We start from the raw sequence: 19,938 nt of genomic DNA on the forward strand, positions 1-19,938 counted from the left end.
ATATTCACCTAGATTCAAAAGTAAATTACAAATTTCTTTTTTTTTTTTTTTTTTTTGTCGGTCGTGGGGCTTGAACTCTGGGCCTGAGCGTTGTCCCTTAGCTCTTCAGCTCAAGGCGAGCACTCTACCACTTGAGCTACAGCGCCACTTCCGGTTTTCTGGTGGTTTTTTATTGGAGATAGGAGTCTCACGGTCTCTCCTGCCCGGGCTGGCTTTGAACCGTGATCCTCAGATCTCAGCCTCCTGAGTAGCTAGGATTACAGGCGTGAGCCACCAGCGCCCGGCAAATTACAAATTTCTAAAAGAAGCCATCTTCAAATATTCTGGAGATTTAGACAGGTCTGAACACTAAATACTGATACTCAGGGGCTCACAGGGTTTGGAGAAGGCACACTTAAAAGAAAGAAGCCATAAATGCGTGCCTTCTCCAAACCAATAAAGGCAATTATACCAAAGAGCCTTTTTGAATCAGGACTGTCTTTCTTTCCTTCCTTCTTTCTTTTTCTTTTCTTTTCTTTTTCTTTTTTCTTTTTTTTTTTTGTCGGTTGTGGGGCTTGAACTCTGGGCCTGGATGCTGTCCCTCAGCTCTTCAGCTCAAGGCTAGCACTCGACCAATTGAGCCACAGTGCCACTTCTGGTTTTCTGAGTGGTTTATTGGAGATAATAGTCTCATGGACTTTCCTGCCAAGGCTGGCTTTGAACTGTGATCCTCAGATCTCAGCCTCCTGAGTAGCTAGGATTACAGGCATGAGCCCTGGCGCCTGGCATTGAATCAAAACTCTTTCCTCTTTCTTTCTTTCTTTCTTTCTTTCTTTCTTTCTTTCTTTCTTTCTTTCTTTCTTTCTTTCTTTCCTTCCTTCCTTCCTTTTTTTTCTTTCTTCCTTTTCTTCCTTGCTTGCTTGCTTGCTCACTGGCTCTTGTGCTGGTACTGAGCCCCAAGCTATTTTTCACTCAAGGCTAGTGCTCTACTACTTGAGCCATACCTCTACTTCTGGCATTTTGCCGTTTAATTGGAGATAAGAGTCTCATAGACTTTTATGCCCAGGATGTCTTCAAACTTTGACTTTCACGTCTTAGATTCTTGAGTAGCTAGGATTACAAGTGTGAGACACGAGCACCCAGCTAGAATCTTCCTTGAAAGGTCAATTTTAGGATTAAAAAATTTTTAGTGTAAACATTTTTACTCAAATTTCAAGATAGCAGAAACATATGTGTATGCGTGTTTTCTCTGTGGATTTCCTTTAACACTGTATAGTTAAATTTAATAAGCACTATAATGTACAGCCTATAGAATAATAAATTCAAATATGTATTCATTTATACATTTATTATTTATTAAACCTTGCAAGTACCAGAACAGCAGCTACTTTTGTGTATGGGAATTTTGGATGATTTATTTCTTTATTGTATACTGCTTTTTTGTATGTTTTATGCCTATAATGGAAGGAAGGAGAGTGGTTAAGAAAAAGCAATATAGACAGGAGAATTTGATCAAAGCACATTATATGCATGTTGTAAATATCATAATGAAACCCCTTCATTAATTAATTTATGTTAATAAAAATTTAAACATGCAGGAATTTTAAGGAGGAAAAAATTGAAAGCAAGTCTCTTCCTGGTAACTTAAAAATAAGTTTAAACACTTGCATTTTCTTTTGCAGAATTTGTTTTGTATGTCCACATGTCTACTAAATGTAGGGCCTAACATACCTGTTTATTCCTTCATTTATTCCTTAGACCTGACTCCATTTCTGCAGCCTTTACAGCAGAATGCACACGGACCTGTGGTTGAAGACTTTCTTCTCATTAAGGACCTCTGAAAAACTACCCTGTACCCTGGCATATGGCATCTAGAAGCCCCATGGGGCTGGGGCTGGAGAAAAGAGTCTCTCTGGGTTCCATTCTAGTCACAGGCTCTGTGGAGACTTTTTGGAGCTGCAGGAGTCTAAAAATGTCTTCATTTTCCTCTCACCCTTAGGGAACTTCAGCTTATATGGTGTGTGGCCTGACTTTCTTGGCCAACCCAGTGCCTTTCCAACATCCCCTCCAAAGCCCCATCCTTTCCCATTAAAAGCCAGTGCTTCAATCTGATGAATACAATCGTTTGGGAGAGATCTCAGAAGAGCTGAGGTGATTACAGAATTATGTAAGAAGTGTCACCTTGATTAAAACCACTCAAACTATGTAATTCTATGGCTTCATAATTATTTTCTTGGCACTATGCCCTAATGCACAGCCAAAGGAATACTAATACTTTGTCTTTTGAGATGGCAGATAAGGACTAATAATATGAGCACATAGGAGAATCTTCTATGACTCAGGACCAACCTAATGTGAACTGATAGAGCTGTTCCTGACCTCATGCTACTGAGGAATGTGAATGGAGGAATGTTTTTTTTTTTTTTTTCTGGTGTTGGTCTTGGGGCTTGAACTCAAGGCCTTGGCACTGTCTTTTAGGGTTTTTGTTTTGTTTTGTTTTGCTTGTCAAGGCTAGCACTCTACCACTTGAGACACAGATTCAATTCCAGCTTCTTGGTGGTTAATTAAAGATAAGCATCTCTGGGGCTGGGAAGGTGGCTCAGTGGTAGAGTACTTGCCTTGCATGCAGAGGTCCTTGTTCAATTCCTCAGCACCACATAGGCAGAAAAAGCCAGAAGTGGTGCTGTGGCTGAAGTGGTAGAGCGCTAGCCTTGAAGAGCTGAGGGACAGCGCCCAGGCCCAGAGTTAAGGCCCCATGAGCAGCAAAAGAAAAAAGAAAAAAAAGAAATAAAAGATAAGCATCTCATCGACTTTTCCATCCACACTGGATGAACTCAGTCTTCTGAGTAACTAAGATTTTATAGATGTGAGCCACCAGTACCTGGCTGGGTGGCTGGTTCTGAAGGAGGAAGGTACAGTGGTTGCAGAAAGTAGAAATGGTGGTGGCAGCCATTCTGTACCCTCCTCCCAGGCTCTGCCATTACCCACCTTCACACACAGCCCCAGCATCCTCATCATGGCCACAGTCAAAGGTGTCCACCTGCTCACAGGCAGCCAGGGCCTGCTCTGTCCCGTTACACAGGGCCACCTGAATGAGCACAGGCAGGGCCGTGCTTGCCGCTGGTGGGTACAGCATGGCTGCAGGGGTGTGCTTGGCAGCTCCACAGCCCAGCTCTTGGCACACTACGGCCACATCCTTCAGGTCCCAACCGTCATCGCACACAGTGCCCCAGCGGCCTTCCCGTTCCACCTCCACCCGTCCTTCGCAGCGGTGGGCACCGTTTGTCAGACGGACTTTGGGAGGGGCCTCTGCCAACAGAGAGGGTTAGAGCACAGTCAGAATGCACAGTCTTCCCCGTGTTGAGAGGGGTTGTCTGATGGTGGTGAAGTGTGGGAGTGGGGGCAGGGGGGTTGCTAAACAGAGATACGGAGCCCTGGCTTTGTCCCACCTCCTTATCATCTGCTACAGCCAGCCTGTCAGTGCCCCCACTCAGGGAGACCCAGAGAAGAACTCTAGATTTCACTCTGACTATAAAGGGATAGAGGAGGCACAAAGGTTAATCGTTCCATTTTCATGAGCTCAAAATTCTTTTTTTTTTGAGGGGGGGAAGGGGGTTCCGGTCGTGGGGCCTGAACTCTGGGCCTGGGCGCTGTCCCTCAGCTCTTCAGCTCAAGGCTAGTGCTCTACCACTTGAGCCACAGCACCACTTCTGGCTTTTACTGCTTATGTGGTGCTGAGGAATTGAACCAGGGCCTCATGCATGCAAGGCAAGCGCTCTACCACTGAGCCACCTTCCCAGCCTGAGCTCAAAAATCTTAAAGACAAAAGTTACAGAAGAAGGCTGAACACATGCAATCATGCTATTCAGTAGACACTGTGGAAAATGACTTATGTAACTTGTAGGCAAGGGTGGGAGGGGAAACTAGGGGAAAGCAAAAGAAGGGGTGATGTTGTCCAGAAACAATATACTCATGACCTGACCTGTGAAATGGTAACACCTTAGTAATAATAAAAGTATACTTGAAGAAAATCATTAAGACAGGAAAGACCAGAATAAGGTCTTTTCTAAATATGCAGGTGATAGCTGAGTGATGGTGACTCACATTTGTAATTCTAGCTACCCAGGAGGCTGAGATATGAGGATCACAATTTAAAGCCAGCCTGGGCAGAAAAGTCTGTAAGACTCTTCTTTCTAATTAACCACCCCAAAGCCAGAAGTGGCTCAATAACTAGAATGTCAGACTTAGGTGAATAAGCCAAGTGAGAGGAAAGGTCTTGCCTTCAAGTTCCAGTACCAGCCCCAAAAAATAAAAATAAAGAGGGCTGCAATTTGGAAAAGCCTAAGGTTAAATAAGTTACTTTTTTTTAAATGTTCCATACTTCATGGATGACAGTGCCAATCATAGTCTCTTTTTTTCTGTAGAGGGCAGAATGGGGACATTTATAGACTGATTAATCTCTAATATCTGCCTATTTGGTAACTAATTGAATTAATTTTGTTGAGGCAGATTCTTGATGTGTTGCCAATATGGGTTTTAAATTCCTATCTAGCATCCCAAGTAGCTGGGACTAAAGGCATAGGCCATCACACCCAGTCTGGGTTGTTTTGTTTCGTTTTTGCTTATGTCACGTATATATGGTTATAAAAGTAAAAGAGAAATAAGAAATAGTAGGCTAGTGATACACTTGTTAAGAGAATGAATGGCTCTAGTAGAACTCTGATTCCCTAAGGGGTGAGCACATCCAGTGGAAAGGAACCACGAATGTGGCTTGGTCTAACTGCAACAGGTTCTCTGAAAGGAGACATTGAATACATCCTACCTTTGACATGGAGTGTTACCACCGCACCTCGCTGGGATCCCCAGCCATTGTCCGCCTCACAGGAGTAGTTCCCAGAATGCCATGCACTCAGAGACAGGTTGAAGGATACTCCTCCTCCAAATGGTGCTGAGGCCTTCCCCAGGGTGATATTTTCATGAAAAACCCAGTACAGAATGGGGGGAGATGCTCTACTGTCTTCACAATGAAGCTCTACTACATCTCCCACGAAGGCCAAGGCTCCAGGAGCACTGAAGGTGAGGAGAGGACTGGACACTGGAACTGACACAGGCAGAGGGTGGTGTGACTTACAGCCCACTGAAGGGCTCACGAGGCACAGCCTAAGTTCCTGAATTCTTTCCTAAGGTAAGCACCCTCTGCAGAGATGGCTCTTGCAGAGCTTTGACAAGCTCTGATGAAGCATTCTACAATCCATGCCTCTGACCACTCCATGTAACCTGCCACCTGTCCCATTTCCCCTCCTTCCTTCAGCTCCTCCATCACTGTTGCCACTGCCATGTTTCCTCTTCATGTCCTTAATCGTTTTTTTATCATCTTGGACCATCATCACTGCCACAGAAGGAAACTGACTCCAGTTGGGAGTTGCCAGGAGCCGAGTGCTACTCACCTCTCACAGTGATGGTCACCACCTCACTGTGGACAGGGCCGTAGCTGTTGTCAGCTGTGCAGTAGTAGCCGCCGGCCTGGCTCTCCCTGATGGCAGGGATCTCCAGCTCTGCTCTCTGGGAACGCTCAGTTTTCCTCCCCAGACTCTCCTTCATGTTCTCCCTGTGCCAGGAGAACGTGGTGTACCCTGTGCCTTCCGCCATGGAGCAGACAAGGACCAGTGACTCCCCTTCAACTGCCTGGCCTCCTGGAGGTTGGATCTCCATGGAGACTTGAGACACAGGGATCCCTGGGAACAGGAGATGGCAGGTGAGGGCCCGGCAGGGGAAGGTAGGGGTAGGGGTGGAGTCTAGTAGCCCCTGCTGAGCATCATGGTTGGTGGGTTGTCTGGAGTTGAATGTTTGAAGTCCATCGCACTGGCCCAAGTGTTTTGGAGGGAAGAGAACATTCTTAGAGACATTACCTAGGACCAACTCTATAGTTTGATGATCAATAATGACCCTGCCTTACCTTCCACATTAATGAGCAAGGTGTTTTGAAGAGTATACGAACCAGAGATCAGAGTCAAATTCCAGTCCTGTGTACTAGATTACCTGATCTATCTCTTGATCTCTCTGTGTATCTCTGTCTGTCTGTCTTTGTGTGTGTGTGTGCTACTGAGGCTTGAACTGTTAGCCTTAACCTTGCTAGACAGGCACTCTACCACTTGAGCCATGCCTCCACCCCTCTCATACTTTATTTTTTTGGGTTAGGTCTTGCTTCTTTGCCTGGGCTGTCCTCTGACCAGGATCCTCCCACCTCTGCCCTCCCACATAACTGTCTGGCTTATTGGTTAAGGTGAGGACCTCTCACATAGCTGGGATTTCAGGCATCAGCCACCACACCTGGTTCCAAGTCTCTTAATTATGCTTTCCATATTTTTATCTGTACAGTAGGAATAATTATAGTACCTTCTGTACTATACTAGTACACTGAAAAGTATGCTACAGGGAGATGAAATGTTAAACTGCTCTGAACTGCACCTTAGACGTGGTAAATTGTCCTTCCTTCCTTCTTCAGCTATATACGAACGGCACAGGGTTCTAGAACGAAACACCTCAGCGTGAGTTCAGGCCTGGCCTATGGCGATCCATTATAAGCCCCAGGAATTGGTCTTGTAGTTTTCTATGATTATTCCTTATGCTTTCATTGCTCTATATCGTGCCTTGTAGCTGGTGGTCACCCCTTGCAGACAGAGAAAGTGATTTATTCACTTCTTGCTGTGAAAGAACATACCTCAGTGCTGACCGTATGGTAAAGGAGGTTGATATGATTACTTTTCTGCCAGAGAGAGCAAAGTTATTAGGAAATAATGCCCCCCACAGAAACTATTAGAGAAGAGCCCTGGTGAGCCTTGGTAGTCCCCACACTCACAGGGATCAGGCTACATAGCTGAAAAGAGCCTATCACGTGGCTGGTGTCCCGGCTCTCCCTGGCTGCCCAGCCCATTGGGGCTCACTCACTCTGCACGTCGAGATAGGACTGTGCACTGCTCTTGGAAACACTGTGAGATGCTGTCTTTGCCTTGCATTGGTAGTAGTCCGAATCTTCTTTCCAAATTGCTGAGATGTTAAATGCTGATCTCCAGCCTGACTGCAGGGTGTGGCCGCTTCGGAGGAAAGAGAAGTGCAGCTGGGTGGTTGATCTATCTGAAGGGAGCCGGGTGCTACAGGTCAGGGTCACTGAGCTCCCCTCGGTGGGCTGGGTGGAGCTGGCTGTCAGCATAGGTGCAGGAAACAGCTCTGGAGGGCAGAAGGGAACAGAGACCCCTGTTAGTGATGGAATGTGGAGTAGTGGCCTACAAGTAGTGTCCTTTGTGAGCAAGGCACACAGACCCAGACTCAAGGATATACAGCTCATCTCCCTCCCTGAATGGTCTTCACTACCCTGTCCTGTTTCTCCCACACAGGCTTTTCCTCTTTCCAGACTCGGACACTTGAAGAGAAGGGCCCTCACCTCGGACACTGAGCCACACAGAGTTTGTTTCTTCCGTCACATCTACAAATAGGAAAAGTTCTCTGTCTGCTTTACAGTAATAGGAGCCGCTGTCACCGCGCTTTGCATTGGAAATGGTATAGCTTGAGGCACTACTGTAAGTGGCGAGCTGAACTCCATCCTTGTAGAACTTTAGTCTTCTTATTTGACCATTATTATTCCCAGAGCACCTTATTACCACCTGGTCTCCTTCATAAGCATCATGTGGCATGTAGATGCTCAGCCAGTCTGCAAAAGAAATGAGATACCTGTGGTGACCATGTTTCCCCGCTGCCCCAGCACTTCTGTGATTCTGATCACAGAGGGAAGGGATTGGGCTCTCTGCCTGAATCCAGAAGCTGGGCACCCACTGCTGCCTTGGCATCAATGGGCTCAGTGAGCTTTCCCACTCAACCAAGGTGAGCTCTATTTCAGTGAGTGGCATTCTTGTTCTCTGCACATCCTGTCACCTGTATGTCTATTAATAGATTTTGATGCCATTTTTTTCCCGGCTGCCAACAAATAGATTTACAATGATCCCTCCCAGGTTAGGGCTAGAATCCCAGTTCAAAGCCAGGAGCTGGTGGCTCATACCTGTAATCCTAGCCACTCAGGAGGGCTGAGATCTGAGGATTAAGGTTCGAAGCCAGTTTGAGCAAGAAAAGTCCATGAGATTCTTATTTCCAAGTAACTACCAGAAAACTGGAAGTGGTGCTGTGGCTCAAAGTGGTAGAGTGCTGGTCTTGAGCAGATAAGCTCAGTGCCCAGTCCCTGAGTTCAAGCACCACAACCACTACTACCAACAACAAAAAGAATCATAATTCAAAACCCACCTAGGTAGAAAAGTCCCGAGACTATTATCTTCAATTAACCATCCAACAGCCAGAAGTGGAGGAATGGCTCAAGTGGTAGAGTACAAATCTTAAACCTAAGGGACAGTGCCAAGGCCCTAAGTTCAAGCACAAGTACTAATACCAAAAAAATAAATAAATAAACCTCTCTACGTCTTCTTACATCTATTCAAGGAGGCCTCATGCCCACATAGGGACCGTGATTAACTTTTTCAGTCGGTCTCATTCTTTAGAAACTCCATGTGGTGGTATAATTAATGCAAATGACTTTCCTATGAAGGAAACTGGGCCATCAAGACATCAGCCCTGGGATGTATATCTTCAGCCTCTAAAGGTCTCTATTTGATGTCTCTTTTAGAAATGTCTACAAAAGTTTCTGTGCATGGGAATGGATGATCCCCGCGAGAGGGACCTTCCCTTCCCTAAGGAAGATAAGGATCATCAGAGAGCTAATGAGCAGCTTGCTGTTTTGGATTTACTCCCTAGCAGAGTCCTGCCTCAAAAGAGAGGTGGTCCTTTCACCATGAGATCTAGATCTATAGTCCCCAGAGCCAGCAGATACGGAGGCAGGGTAAAGCACTTAGAGCATCCATAGTATATGATACATCTCATCTAGGAACTTTTTTATTTTTGCATCTATTTTACCATGTTCATTTTTTTGGGGTGGGTCAATCATGGGGCCTGAACTCTGGGTGTTGTTCCTCAGCTCTTTAGCTGTAGACTAGCACTTTACCATTTGAGCCTCAGCCCCCCTTCCGGCTTTTTCTGCTTATGTGGTGCTGAGGAATCAAACCAAGGGCCTCATGTATGCAAGGCAAGCACTCTACCACTGAGCCACCTTCCCAGCCCCCATGTCCATATTTTAATATAGGATCTTAAAATAAATCTATACCTATTTTACATAACCTATATGCATATGAGATTCTAGAAACATGGGATGAGGGCTGGGAAGGTGGCTCAGTGGTAGAGCGCTTGCCTTGCATGCATGAGGCCCTGGGTTCGATTCCTCAGCACCATCTAAACAGAAAAAAGCTGGAAGCGGCACTGTGGTTCAAATGGTAGAGTGCTAGCCTTGAGCTGAAGAGCTGAGGGGTAGCGCCCAGGCCCAGAGTTCAGGCCCACAACCAGACCCCGGCCCCAAAAGAAAAAAAAAACCAAAGCTAGTAATTCAATAGAAACATGGGATGAATTTTTTAATAGTGCAAAGCAAACATTTGGGTTCAAATATAACTTCAATATTCCTTTTTCCCCCTTTTACTCAGTTTAAAGGACACCATTATTAGACTAGAGGTAAAATTCAGGAGGTAAAATTCAGGAAGCATAAAGACTGATAGAAACTTTGGAGGCCAAATAGTTTCTTTTTCTGAGATAGGGCAAAGTTTCAGTGATCATTACAGAGATACAATTAAATTTGAACAAAGAAATATTTGAGAAGTAAAATCTATGTGAACAAGTCAATAATAATGACAAGGAGATAGCTAGGAGATAGGGAAAAATTTCTGACACTGAATTTTATTTCGACACTAGGTTTTATTTAGTCTCGGATAAAGACTTAACTGTGAGATACCTGAGTTAGTAGTCTTAAACATTTTTGGTGTTTGTTTTTGTACCAATATTGGGGCTTGAACTTAGGACCTTGTGCTCTTACTTGGCTTTTTCACTCAAAGCTGGTTCTTTATGGCTTGAACTATCGCTCAATTTCTGGCTTTTTGTTGGGTGAATTGGAGATGAGAGTCTTATAGAGTTTTTTTGCCTGGGTTGGCTTCACATCATGATCCTCAGATCTTAACTAGGACTATTAATACAAGCCACTGACTTCTGGCAAATATTTCATTTTTAGGACATTTAAATAGTTTAGGATATTAAAATATTTCATTTTAACTTTTGACATTTTACTTACAGACTCTAGAAGTAGGGACAATTATGCAAAACACTTATTTACTATCACTTCCTGGAGCTCACTGGGTATCTTTAGGCTACTCCAGAGACCCCTTACCTTAGCCTTCCTGCTTAAAGTTACAAGGCTAGGTATACAAGCGCCATCTCATCTTCCCCTTAGACAATGAATTTGTTCTCAAAGGCATGAACACAAAGGAAATGTAACTTTCCAGGCTACTACAAAACCAAGCTTTCTTCTCTATCACATTTCATTCTATCAGAATTCTAATAAAAAGGAAAGGTAAATTGGGTATTCGATTGTTTACAATCCAAATAAGAGATGCAAAGGAATTCTTGTTTTCTGCAGAGCATCTTCCCAGCCTCTTGCTGCTGCTTTATTAGCAATGTTTTCCATCATTTCCCCCAATGCTGCTGAAGGGGCTGGTGAGCTCCGGAGCCCTGAAAGAGACTGCTTTCCCTGTTAGACACTTCCTGGTCTGCTTTCCCTTCAGTTATCTTCTTTCCCATCTCAGGCTCAACAGTTAAGGGGGAAGAATTCATTGCTTTGAGAGGGTCAGGTTGTGCTCTTCTTACTCATTAGACAGGGAGATGGCAAAGCAGATGTTAATGTGGCCCAAAGGCCCCTCCCCCCACCCCAGGTGCAGAGCCAAGGCTACGCAGAGATCAGCACTGGTTCTTGGCTTGTTTTCACCTGTCTTTGCTCAGATCCCTGCAGCCCTCAGCTAAAAGGCAGGGCAAGGCACACCTCCCATGTCTCATAAAGTGAGGATGATTCCCAGAAACATAAAAGCACAAAGAGTTACTCACAAGACTGGACAGTTGCCGGAGCTGTGAGGGAACAGAATCAGAGATATTACCACAGGATCAGCAACCTTATGTGTTCTAAAAAGCGGTTACCTCTAGAACTCTGCAATAATTCCTTCCCCGGCTTTCCTTCTGTCTCTTCATCACCGCCGTTGTCTGTCTGTCTGTCTGTCTGTCTGTGTCTATCACTCTCTCTGCTGGTACTGGGACTGGGCTTGTACTCAGTGCTTGCACTCTTACTTGGCTTTTTCATTCAAGGCTGGTGCTTTACTACTTAAGCCATACCTCCACTTCCAGCTTTTCACTGATTAACTGGAGATAAGAGTTTCATGGACTTTTTGGTCAAAATAGGACCCTCAGATCTTAACCTCCTGAGTAGCTAGGATTACAGATGTGAGCCACCAACATCTGGCCTCCTTTACATCTCTTATATCTGCTCTCTCTCTCTCCCTCTATTTCCTCCTTCCATTCCTCTCTTCTTTTGTCTCTCCCAAACTTCACTCCTATGGAAACCAGTATTAATTTAATAACTCCTAATAGTTTATAAACACAATCATTTTCCATTACCTGAAGTCAGCCATTTTGCAGGTAAATTCTCAGAAGTTTCATTACTCATTATCTTCTCTCCTATCTTTTTTTTTTTGGGTCCGGTCGTGGGCCTGAACTCTGAGCCTTGGGCTCTGTCCCTCAGCTCTTCAGCTCAAGGCTAGCGCTCTACCACTTGAGCCATAGCGCCACTTCCGGTGTTTTTTCCCCCCTGGTTATGTGGTGCTGAGGAATCGAACCCAGAGCCTCATACATGCAAGGCAAGCGCTCTACCACTGAGTCACCTTCCCAGCCCCTCTCCTATCTTCTTTTAAAAGTACCCTGGCTATTTTCTCTGAGGCCCATGGGCTAGCTGTGAGCAACATAGATGCCAGGAAGGATTATGAGAGAAAACCAGATGCTTCTCATACTCGACAGATGCTTTTTTCCCTCTTCCCTGATTCTAGAATTACTGCTGTGTTTGGGTCCACAACAAGACTCAGAATTATGGGCAAAAGCTATGATTTCATGTAGCAAGACTGGAAGCCTATCCAAAATCTAAGTTGTGTGCTAAGAGTTCAGCCAAAGAAATGGTGCTTGATGTGGAAGGAAGGCTTGAGCAATGAAGAACTCACTCTCACAGAAAATTCCTTGGATGGCCTTTCTAAGTTTTCCAATGACCCTAGAGATCAAAGCTGAAATGATATTAAATAGTCATAATGCATCAGTGTTTGGCAAAGAGATATAGAGTCTTTTGCTTTTCCTAGCAACCTTGCTCTGCTCACTATCCACCTGCATGACACCTGCTAATATTGAATTAGAAACAGCATCCTACCCCTTCTCATCGGGTCCCAGAAGACAAACTGCACTCAAGATGTTTCTTGGGCAGCCCTGGACTGGCTCTGCCTCAGCCTTCTCCAGCATCCTACTCACCAAAGACCAGAAGAAGTGGCCACAGCATCATGAGGATGAACACAAGTAGGGCTCCCAGCAATAGTCAGATGCAGCTGAGATATAGCTCAGGTCCTTAGAGCAACTGTGTCTGCATAGATTAGGAAGCTGGAATGGGACACCGTGGTTCAGCAGGGATTTTATTGAAATAGAAAAAGGAAGTAGGAAAGCTCTGTGTCAATCAGGATTGTCCCACATCCCAATTCCATGAGTGCTGAGAAAGTAAATGTGCTTCTCCTTTGCAGAGTTGTGTGTGTGTGTGTGTGTGTGTGTGTGTGTGTGTGTGTGTGTGTGTGTGTGTGTGTGTGTGTGTATTGGTTGATCTGAAGCATTTCTTAAAAGTTAGATACTTTCATCCTGTAAGTAAGCTTTCCCCTCCATTTGATTCTGCAGAGAGTGCGTAGTTCTGGGCCTGCTGTGATTTGAATCGCTTGCTCCGTCTCTCTCAAAGAGAAATCTCTTTTGATCCTCAAGAGGCACGGTTCATTCTGCAGTTGCTAAAATTGTGACACCATGCCATCAATGCCCTGATGCTGCTCTACGGAAATGCATGCTCACCACCTGATAGACAAATGGGAATTTGTTAGAAATTATGATGGGATTACAATGGTTTGAAAAGACATTATGTTTGGTCTAGGGATCTAGGACAATGCAAATTCTTCTCCATTTAAGTCATCTCTGCCCCTGACATATTCCAGTTAGATACGTGCAAGGAAGAAGAAGCAATATGAGCACCCTCTGGCTTTCTTGCAGTTTTAGCCCCAAACAACAATAGAATGGTCTGAAGGTCTTTAACAGATGCTAAAGTGAAAGAATAAATTTGGGAGGAGAACCCTAGCATCAGGATGGAACTACAATCCAACTTAATAATTGTTAGAAGAAGGAACATAAAGGCTGAGGGTAGATCTCAATAAGAACAAAACTCTGAGTTCAATCCCCAGTACCAAGAAAGACAGAAAGGAGAGAAAGAAAAACAACAGCAGAAAGAAAAGAGATAAGAAAGAGAGGAGGAAGGGAAAAAATGAAGGAAAGAAAGAATGAAAAGGAAAGAAGACAGAAGTTCAATGAAATTACCACCTAGTGAGACCAGGTGCAGTGGAGCACACCTATAATCCTAGCTACTTGGGAGGTGGAGATTGGGAGGATCAAGGTTTGAGGTCAGCCTGGGAAAAAAGTTAGCAAGACACCCATCTCAACCAATAAGCCTGGGGTGGAGCACAGACTTCTGACCCTAGGAGGCCCTAGGTGGGGAGTTATGATCTGATGCTAGCATTGATGAGGCCCAAACCAGACATACTAAATAAAAAATGACTAAATACAATTAAAAAAAAATGACTAAATAATGAAACAAACACAAAAAAGGTAAAGTTCACATGGTAGAGTGTTTGCGTTGTATATAATGTTCTATCTATCTATCTATCTATCTATCTATCTATCTATCTATCTATCTATCTATCTATCTATCTATCTATCTATCTATCTATCTATATTACTGCCTGGAGAGGGATGGACAGGACTAAAGTCTTAGGCTGAAAACAATGAAGCAGGGCTGGGAAGGTGGCTCAGTGGTAAAGCGCTTGCCTTGCATGCCTGAGGCCCTGGGTTCGATTCCTCAGCACCACATAAGCAAAAAGAAAAAAGCCGGAAGTGGCGCTGTGGCTCAAGTGGTAGAGCACTAGCCTTGAGCTGAAGAGCTGAGGGACAGTGCCCAGGCCCAGAGTTCAGGCCCCACAACTGGACCCCCCCAAAACAAAGAACCATCCAGAGCGGGAAGCTGTTAGAACCCTGTATACTAAAGAAGTAAGAATTGTAAAAAGGGGAAAAAAACTATTATGTACATATACCCATATATGTACATATGTCAGTTTTTCTCTCTGTGTATATATACACCCATATATGTGTATAGATATATCATAAATGTCTGTGTGTGTGTGTTTTGTGTGTGTGTATGTGTGTATGTGTGTACTAGGTGGGTAGGAAAAATGAAATTAGCCTAAGCTGGATTTCTCAAATGTTAAATCTTACAATTCTCTGAGAACTTTTTTTTAATCACACCCACCTGTATTGATTCTACATCTTCAGTCTGGAGATTTCAAAAATTGGAAGGGTCATGAAGGTAAAGTTTAATTTCCCTTGATGGCACGTGGTATTTAACAGGTCTATCATGCCTACAAGCAGAGGAACGGTAGAGCTTCAGGGAGCCGATTCAATTTCAATTAAATGTGAAACAACCCCCTTTCAGGCCCTCAGGCCCTTTGACTAGAAAAGACATATTTCCTTGGACTCCAACAATATTGCAAGTGGCCTACTTTTTTACTTCATGCCCTACACAGGAGCCCTGCACCCTGCCAAACCCAGCTCACTGACACTGACGTGGAAAGATTTTCAAAGAGTGAATTGCAATTGTGTCTAGGCTGGGAGCATCATCTTAGGATGTAATGTATGTGGACGGTAGGTGATAACTATGATAGACATGTTCTAGCTGTATTCTAGGTCTAGACATTGGCCTAAAGTGCATGTATAGAGATTTAGCCTTCAGCATATACATATATATATGTATGTATATATATATATATATATATATATACGTATACGTATATATGTACACACACACACACACACACACACACACACACACATATATATATATATATATACATATATACATATATATATGGTGCTGGTCCTAGGGCTTGAACTCAGGGCTTAGGCTCTGTGTCTGAGCTTCATTTTGCTCAAGACTAGGGCTGTACCACTTGAGCCATAGCTCCACATCTGGGTAGTTTCATGGAGATAAGAGTCTGACAGGCTTTCCTCTCCAGGCTGGCTTCAAACTGTAATCTTCATATCTCAGCCTCCTGAGTAGCTAGGGTTACAGGCATGAGCCACCAGAGCCCAAGCAGCCATTTACTTATAAAACACTCATATTTTCAATGATATTCCAAATAGTCAATATTCCGATGTCCCCTTGCACTAATAGTAATTCCTATCTTTCCTTAGGACAAAGGATGGTCAGGATACCATGCAAACAAAGGTGTAAGAAGGTTCTGATTCAGTCTCTAAAAATAGATGTTAGGTTAATATTGTCCAAGGAAGTTGAGGTTGCTTTGAAATAGGCAGTAGCTAAACAGCATTCCCAAGAGTAGAGGTAACCCAAGATAAAGTTCAAAGATCTAAACTGCTATTCATGCCATCTTTCTACAACTAGGGAAAGAAAATGGGAACAAACCATTTATTGCAAATAGTAGCTGCCTGAGAAACCACCTTTTAGTGCTAAAATAAACCAAATATCTGTATGGGAAAAGCCCCAGTGAAGTATTTCTTTCTGTTTTAGGTTCTGGGATCAAACCCAGGATATTGTACATAAAAAGCATGTGCTCTATCATTGGACTATTCCCCCATCTTAATGTAGTATTTCAGCTTACCAATCTAAACCCATAAAAAAGAAAGTCAACTCAGGCAGAATAAAAGACTCCTAGCCGGGTATCAGTGATAAGGATCGAAGTTCAAAGCCAGTTCAGACAAGAAACTCTGTGAGACTCTTATCTCCCATGAAACTACATAAAAAGCTGGAAGTGGAGCTCAAGTGGTAGAATGCTAGCCTTGAGCAAAAAGAAGTTCAGGGATAACACCCTGGCCCTGAGTCCAAGCCCCATGACTGCCACTTCCCACCCAAAGACTCCTTCTCGTAGGTTTAGTAAGACTAATGGAAAATGTAGATGTCAAGATTATAGGAAGTAATTTAGTGTGGTATTGAAAATTGGGTTATTGTTACAATTTGCTGCTGTTGTTGGTTGTGGGGCTTGGACACTGTCCCTGAGCTCTTCAGCTCAAAGCTAGCACTCTACCACTTGAGCCACAGTGCCACTTCCGTCTTTTGGTGGTTAATTGGAGTTAAGAGTCTCAGTGCCCAGGCTGGGCTTTGAACTGCAATCCTCAGATCTCAACCTCCTAAGTAGCTAGGATTATAGGCATGAGCCACTGGTGCCTGATTGGGTTATAATTTTCACTCTTCTCTGTCATTAAAATCCTTTCTGACTCCATTATAAGGCCTGGATTTTCAATCTCTAGGGATTAAATATTGAAGTTTACTTGGCTCCAACCTCCATTTTGGTGAATTTGGTGCTCTGTGAAGAGATTTTCGAAGTTAAGAAAGTAGTACTCCAATGGCAGACTCTGACCCTGGACAATGAGTCTCCCAGGTATCTAGGTAGAACAGGGAAGGCCTCCCCAAAGGTGGATCTAAATTTTGTTTGGGGACTGGTGAATGTTTGAACTCATTCACTCACATGATACAGAAACTGTCTTCCTCAACAGATGGACAATGAATGTGTTCTAAGTGCAGTTATTTTTTTGTTTGTTTTTTTAGTTCAGAGAGAATTTTCTGGATATTAGGAGGCAGAGAAAAGAAGGCAGCCAACAAATTAGAAACATGAGAATTCCTCAAATGATACAGTTTCCTGGGTTTTCTTTTAGGTTCATGTGTCCTAGACTTGATGCTGAAGATGCCAGGCAATCTCTAAACACAGTAGATTCGGAAACACAGTCTCAGAGAGAAAAAAAAAAAAAAGCTTGTGCTCTCTAGCCAGAGGACAAGGAAGAGTCATCCTAGTGAGTCAGAACATTTAAAAATAATAGTCACTCTCTACTCTAGCTAAATACCACAGAGAAAAAGACTGTGGCTCACTCCCCAAAGGGAGTGGAAATCCTAGAGCTCCACTTGTGATCCTGCCCCATCCCTTACAGGGATGCAGTCAGAGAAGGATGAGTAGGTAGTAGGAACTTCCTTCGATGCCAGCTGGTGCTAAGACTCACAGCCCCCATGGTAACAGTAGAGATGTGTGAGCAGCCTGGGCTTTCATCTCCTGCCTAGCAGTGATGAAGTGATCTTCCTCTTTTTCTCCCCCCACTCTCCATTTATTGTGTAGTGATTTAACTCAGTTGCCCTTATATAAAAGCTCTGTCTTCATTGTTGTTAAAATGTACCTAATGTAAAAATGACCACTCTAAGTATATGGGTCTATGGCATTAAGTACACTCTCATTGTGGTACAGCAGCACCATCATCTATCTCCAGAATGTTTTCATCTTCTCTAACTGCGACTCTGTATTCACTGAACAACAATTCCTTCTTTCCCATCCCCACATCCCAGCCCCTGTGAGCCACCACCAAAACAAATGTACTGTCCATATTTACTTGACTATTCTATGTACTTCATACAAGTGGAAATCACAGTTTGTGGGACCTATTTCACTTTAGCATACTGTTTTTAAGATTTATTTGGATCAGAGCACTTGTCAGAAATTTCCTTCCCTTTTAAGGCTGAGTAGTATTCCACTGTATATTGTGTACCATACTTTGTTTACCTGCTCCTGTGTCAATGAACACTTCAGTTGGTTTTGTTTTGTTTTATTATGAACAATGCTGGACATGGATAAGCAGGTGTCTGTTTGAGTCCCTTTTAATTCTTTGGATATATATCCAGATATGGACTTTCTGGATCATATGGTTATCATATAGTTTGTTGTTTTAAGTAAGCTGGCATTTTTTTTTCTTTTGGGGTCCTGTCGTGAGGCCTGAACTCTGGGCCTGGGCGCTGTCCCTCAGCTCTTCAGCTCAAGGCTAGCGCTCTACCACTTGAGCCACAGCACCAATTCCGGCTTTTTTTTCCTCTTTGCTTATGTGGTGCTGAGGAATCGAACCCAGGGCCTCAGGCATGCAAGGCAAGCTCTCTACCACTGAGCCACCTTCCCAGTCCAAGCTGGCATTTTTCTTTGTCAGTTGTTGGGCTTAAACTCTGGGCCTAAACGCTGTTTCTGAGCAATTCTGCTCAAGGCTAGCGCTCTACCATTTGAACCACAGCGTCACTTCTGGATTTCTGGTGGTTAACTGGAGATAAGAGTCTTACAGACTTTCCTGCAGGGGCTGGCTTTGAACCCTGATCCTGAGCCCTTATCTTCCTGAGTAGCTAGTATTACAGGCATGAGCCACCAGTACCTGGCTTAAGCTGGCATTTTTACATTGTAACTTCCACTTGCCTAGATAATGTCTCTGAGCTTTATGTGCTCAAGGCTAGCACTCTACCACTTGAACCACAGTTCCATTTCCAGCTTTTTGGTGGTTAAATGGAGATAAAAGTCTTACAGACTTCCTTTTCCTGTTGGCTTCAAACTATGATCCTCAGATCTCAGCTTCTTGAATAGGTAGGATTATAGGGGAGTGCCACCAGTGCTTGGCTATTTGTCATTTTCTTAATTTTAACTATAATGCAATATATATATATGTATATAGTTATATCTATTTGGAGTTCTGAATGCCTCCTACTTGGATGTCTGTCTTTATCATTCCACTGCTATAATTTCATTGAATAGGTTTTCTATGCCTTGAGTTTGTATTATAGCTCCTTGTCTACCCCATGAATTCTTGGATTTGGGCTCAATCTTGTCCAAGAGTTCTTGAAAGTTGTGGTCATGCCTGTTCAATTTTTTTACTTTATTGTTGTCTGAATGTAATATTCCTATTATTTTGTCTTCAGTCCCTAATAATATTCTTCACTTGTTCTAGTTTGTTAGTTATTCTTTCTGCTGTGGTTTTTATTCAGTTTGAGTTTTCCATTTCCAACAATGCATTCCCCCTAGCCCCCAGATCTCAATTTCCTTGCTGAATTTCTCATCCAAGTTTGAGTTCTCTTTAAGGTTATTTTAAAACTAGGGTTTTCATCATTCCACTACCATTGGATTTGTTTATCAAGGAGTTTCAAGCTTTTTAGGGCAGCTTTATTGTTTTCCTTGTTGTTATTTCTTATGTTTCTACATGGTAACATGTACATTTGTTGTGAATGATTTCTCTCTATTTGTCTTTCTCTGTCTCGTGTGTGTGTGTGTGTGTGTGTGTGTGTGTGTGTGTGTGTGTGTGTGTGTGTGTGTAGTCTTTTTAGTTGGAAGTCTTCTCTTGGGGCTATGATCCTCACTACTGTTCATAGGAGAGAAAGCAGACAATAACAAACAACAATTCATAAATAAACCAGATGATTCCCACAATGCATTGCTGAATGAATAGAACTGAGATCAATGCTCAGCATGGGTAGATCCCACCAACATGCCTGTGTGCACATGAAGCCAGTCACAATGTCCAAAACCATCACATGGTTTTAAATAAGCTTTCACACACTGTAGGACTTGAATGCGCGTGCACTTTTACCTTTCCCTGATGTTTCTTATAGTTTTATTTCCTCACATGAACTTTACAATGGTTTTTTTTAGTACAAAGGGCCAAATTTATTTTTCCTTTTTCATTTCAATTACATTAAGTTTATAGGCATAAATGATTAATACATAATAAATAATAAACAACTATGTAAATAATATATATGAAAATACAGACATAAATAATTCACAATATTGAGACTGAGAATAAGGTTTGCCCTGTTATTTATGTCTTGTATTATCCTACTCATTATGATTTTAAACT

The 19,938-nt window shown here is 43.2% G+C and overlaps 1 protein-coding gene across 1 annotated transcript; it reads right to left on the minus strand.

Annotated features, from left to right (window-relative positions):
- Positions 1-2,959: 2,959 nt before the first annotated feature.
- LOC138812086 (Fc receptor-like protein 2) lies at positions 2,960-12,499 on the minus strand. The gene is made up of 7 exons (XM_070000023.1): positions 12,451-12,499; positions 10,996-11,016; positions 7,421-7,687; positions 6,928-7,206; positions 5,427-5,714; positions 4,802-5,080; positions 2,960-3,288 (listed from the first exon to the last, which is right to left on the minus strand). The coding sequence occupies exons 1-7, from the start codon at positions 12,479-12,481 to the stop codon at positions 2,960-2,962; spliced, it is 1,494 nt and encodes a 497-aa protein (XP_069856124.1). The 5' UTR covers positions 12,482-12,499.
- Between the last annotated feature and the right edge of the window lie 7,439 nt (positions 12,500-19,938).

Source organism: Dipodomys merriami, unplaced genomic scaffold, assembly GCF_024711535.1.
Source record: "Dipodomys merriami isolate MVZ:Mamm:240054 unplaced genomic scaffold, mDipMer1.0.p SCAF_56, whole genome shotgun sequence".
Taxonomy (NCBI): domain Eukaryota; kingdom Metazoa; phylum Chordata; class Mammalia; order Rodentia; family Heteromyidae; genus Dipodomys; species Dipodomys merriami.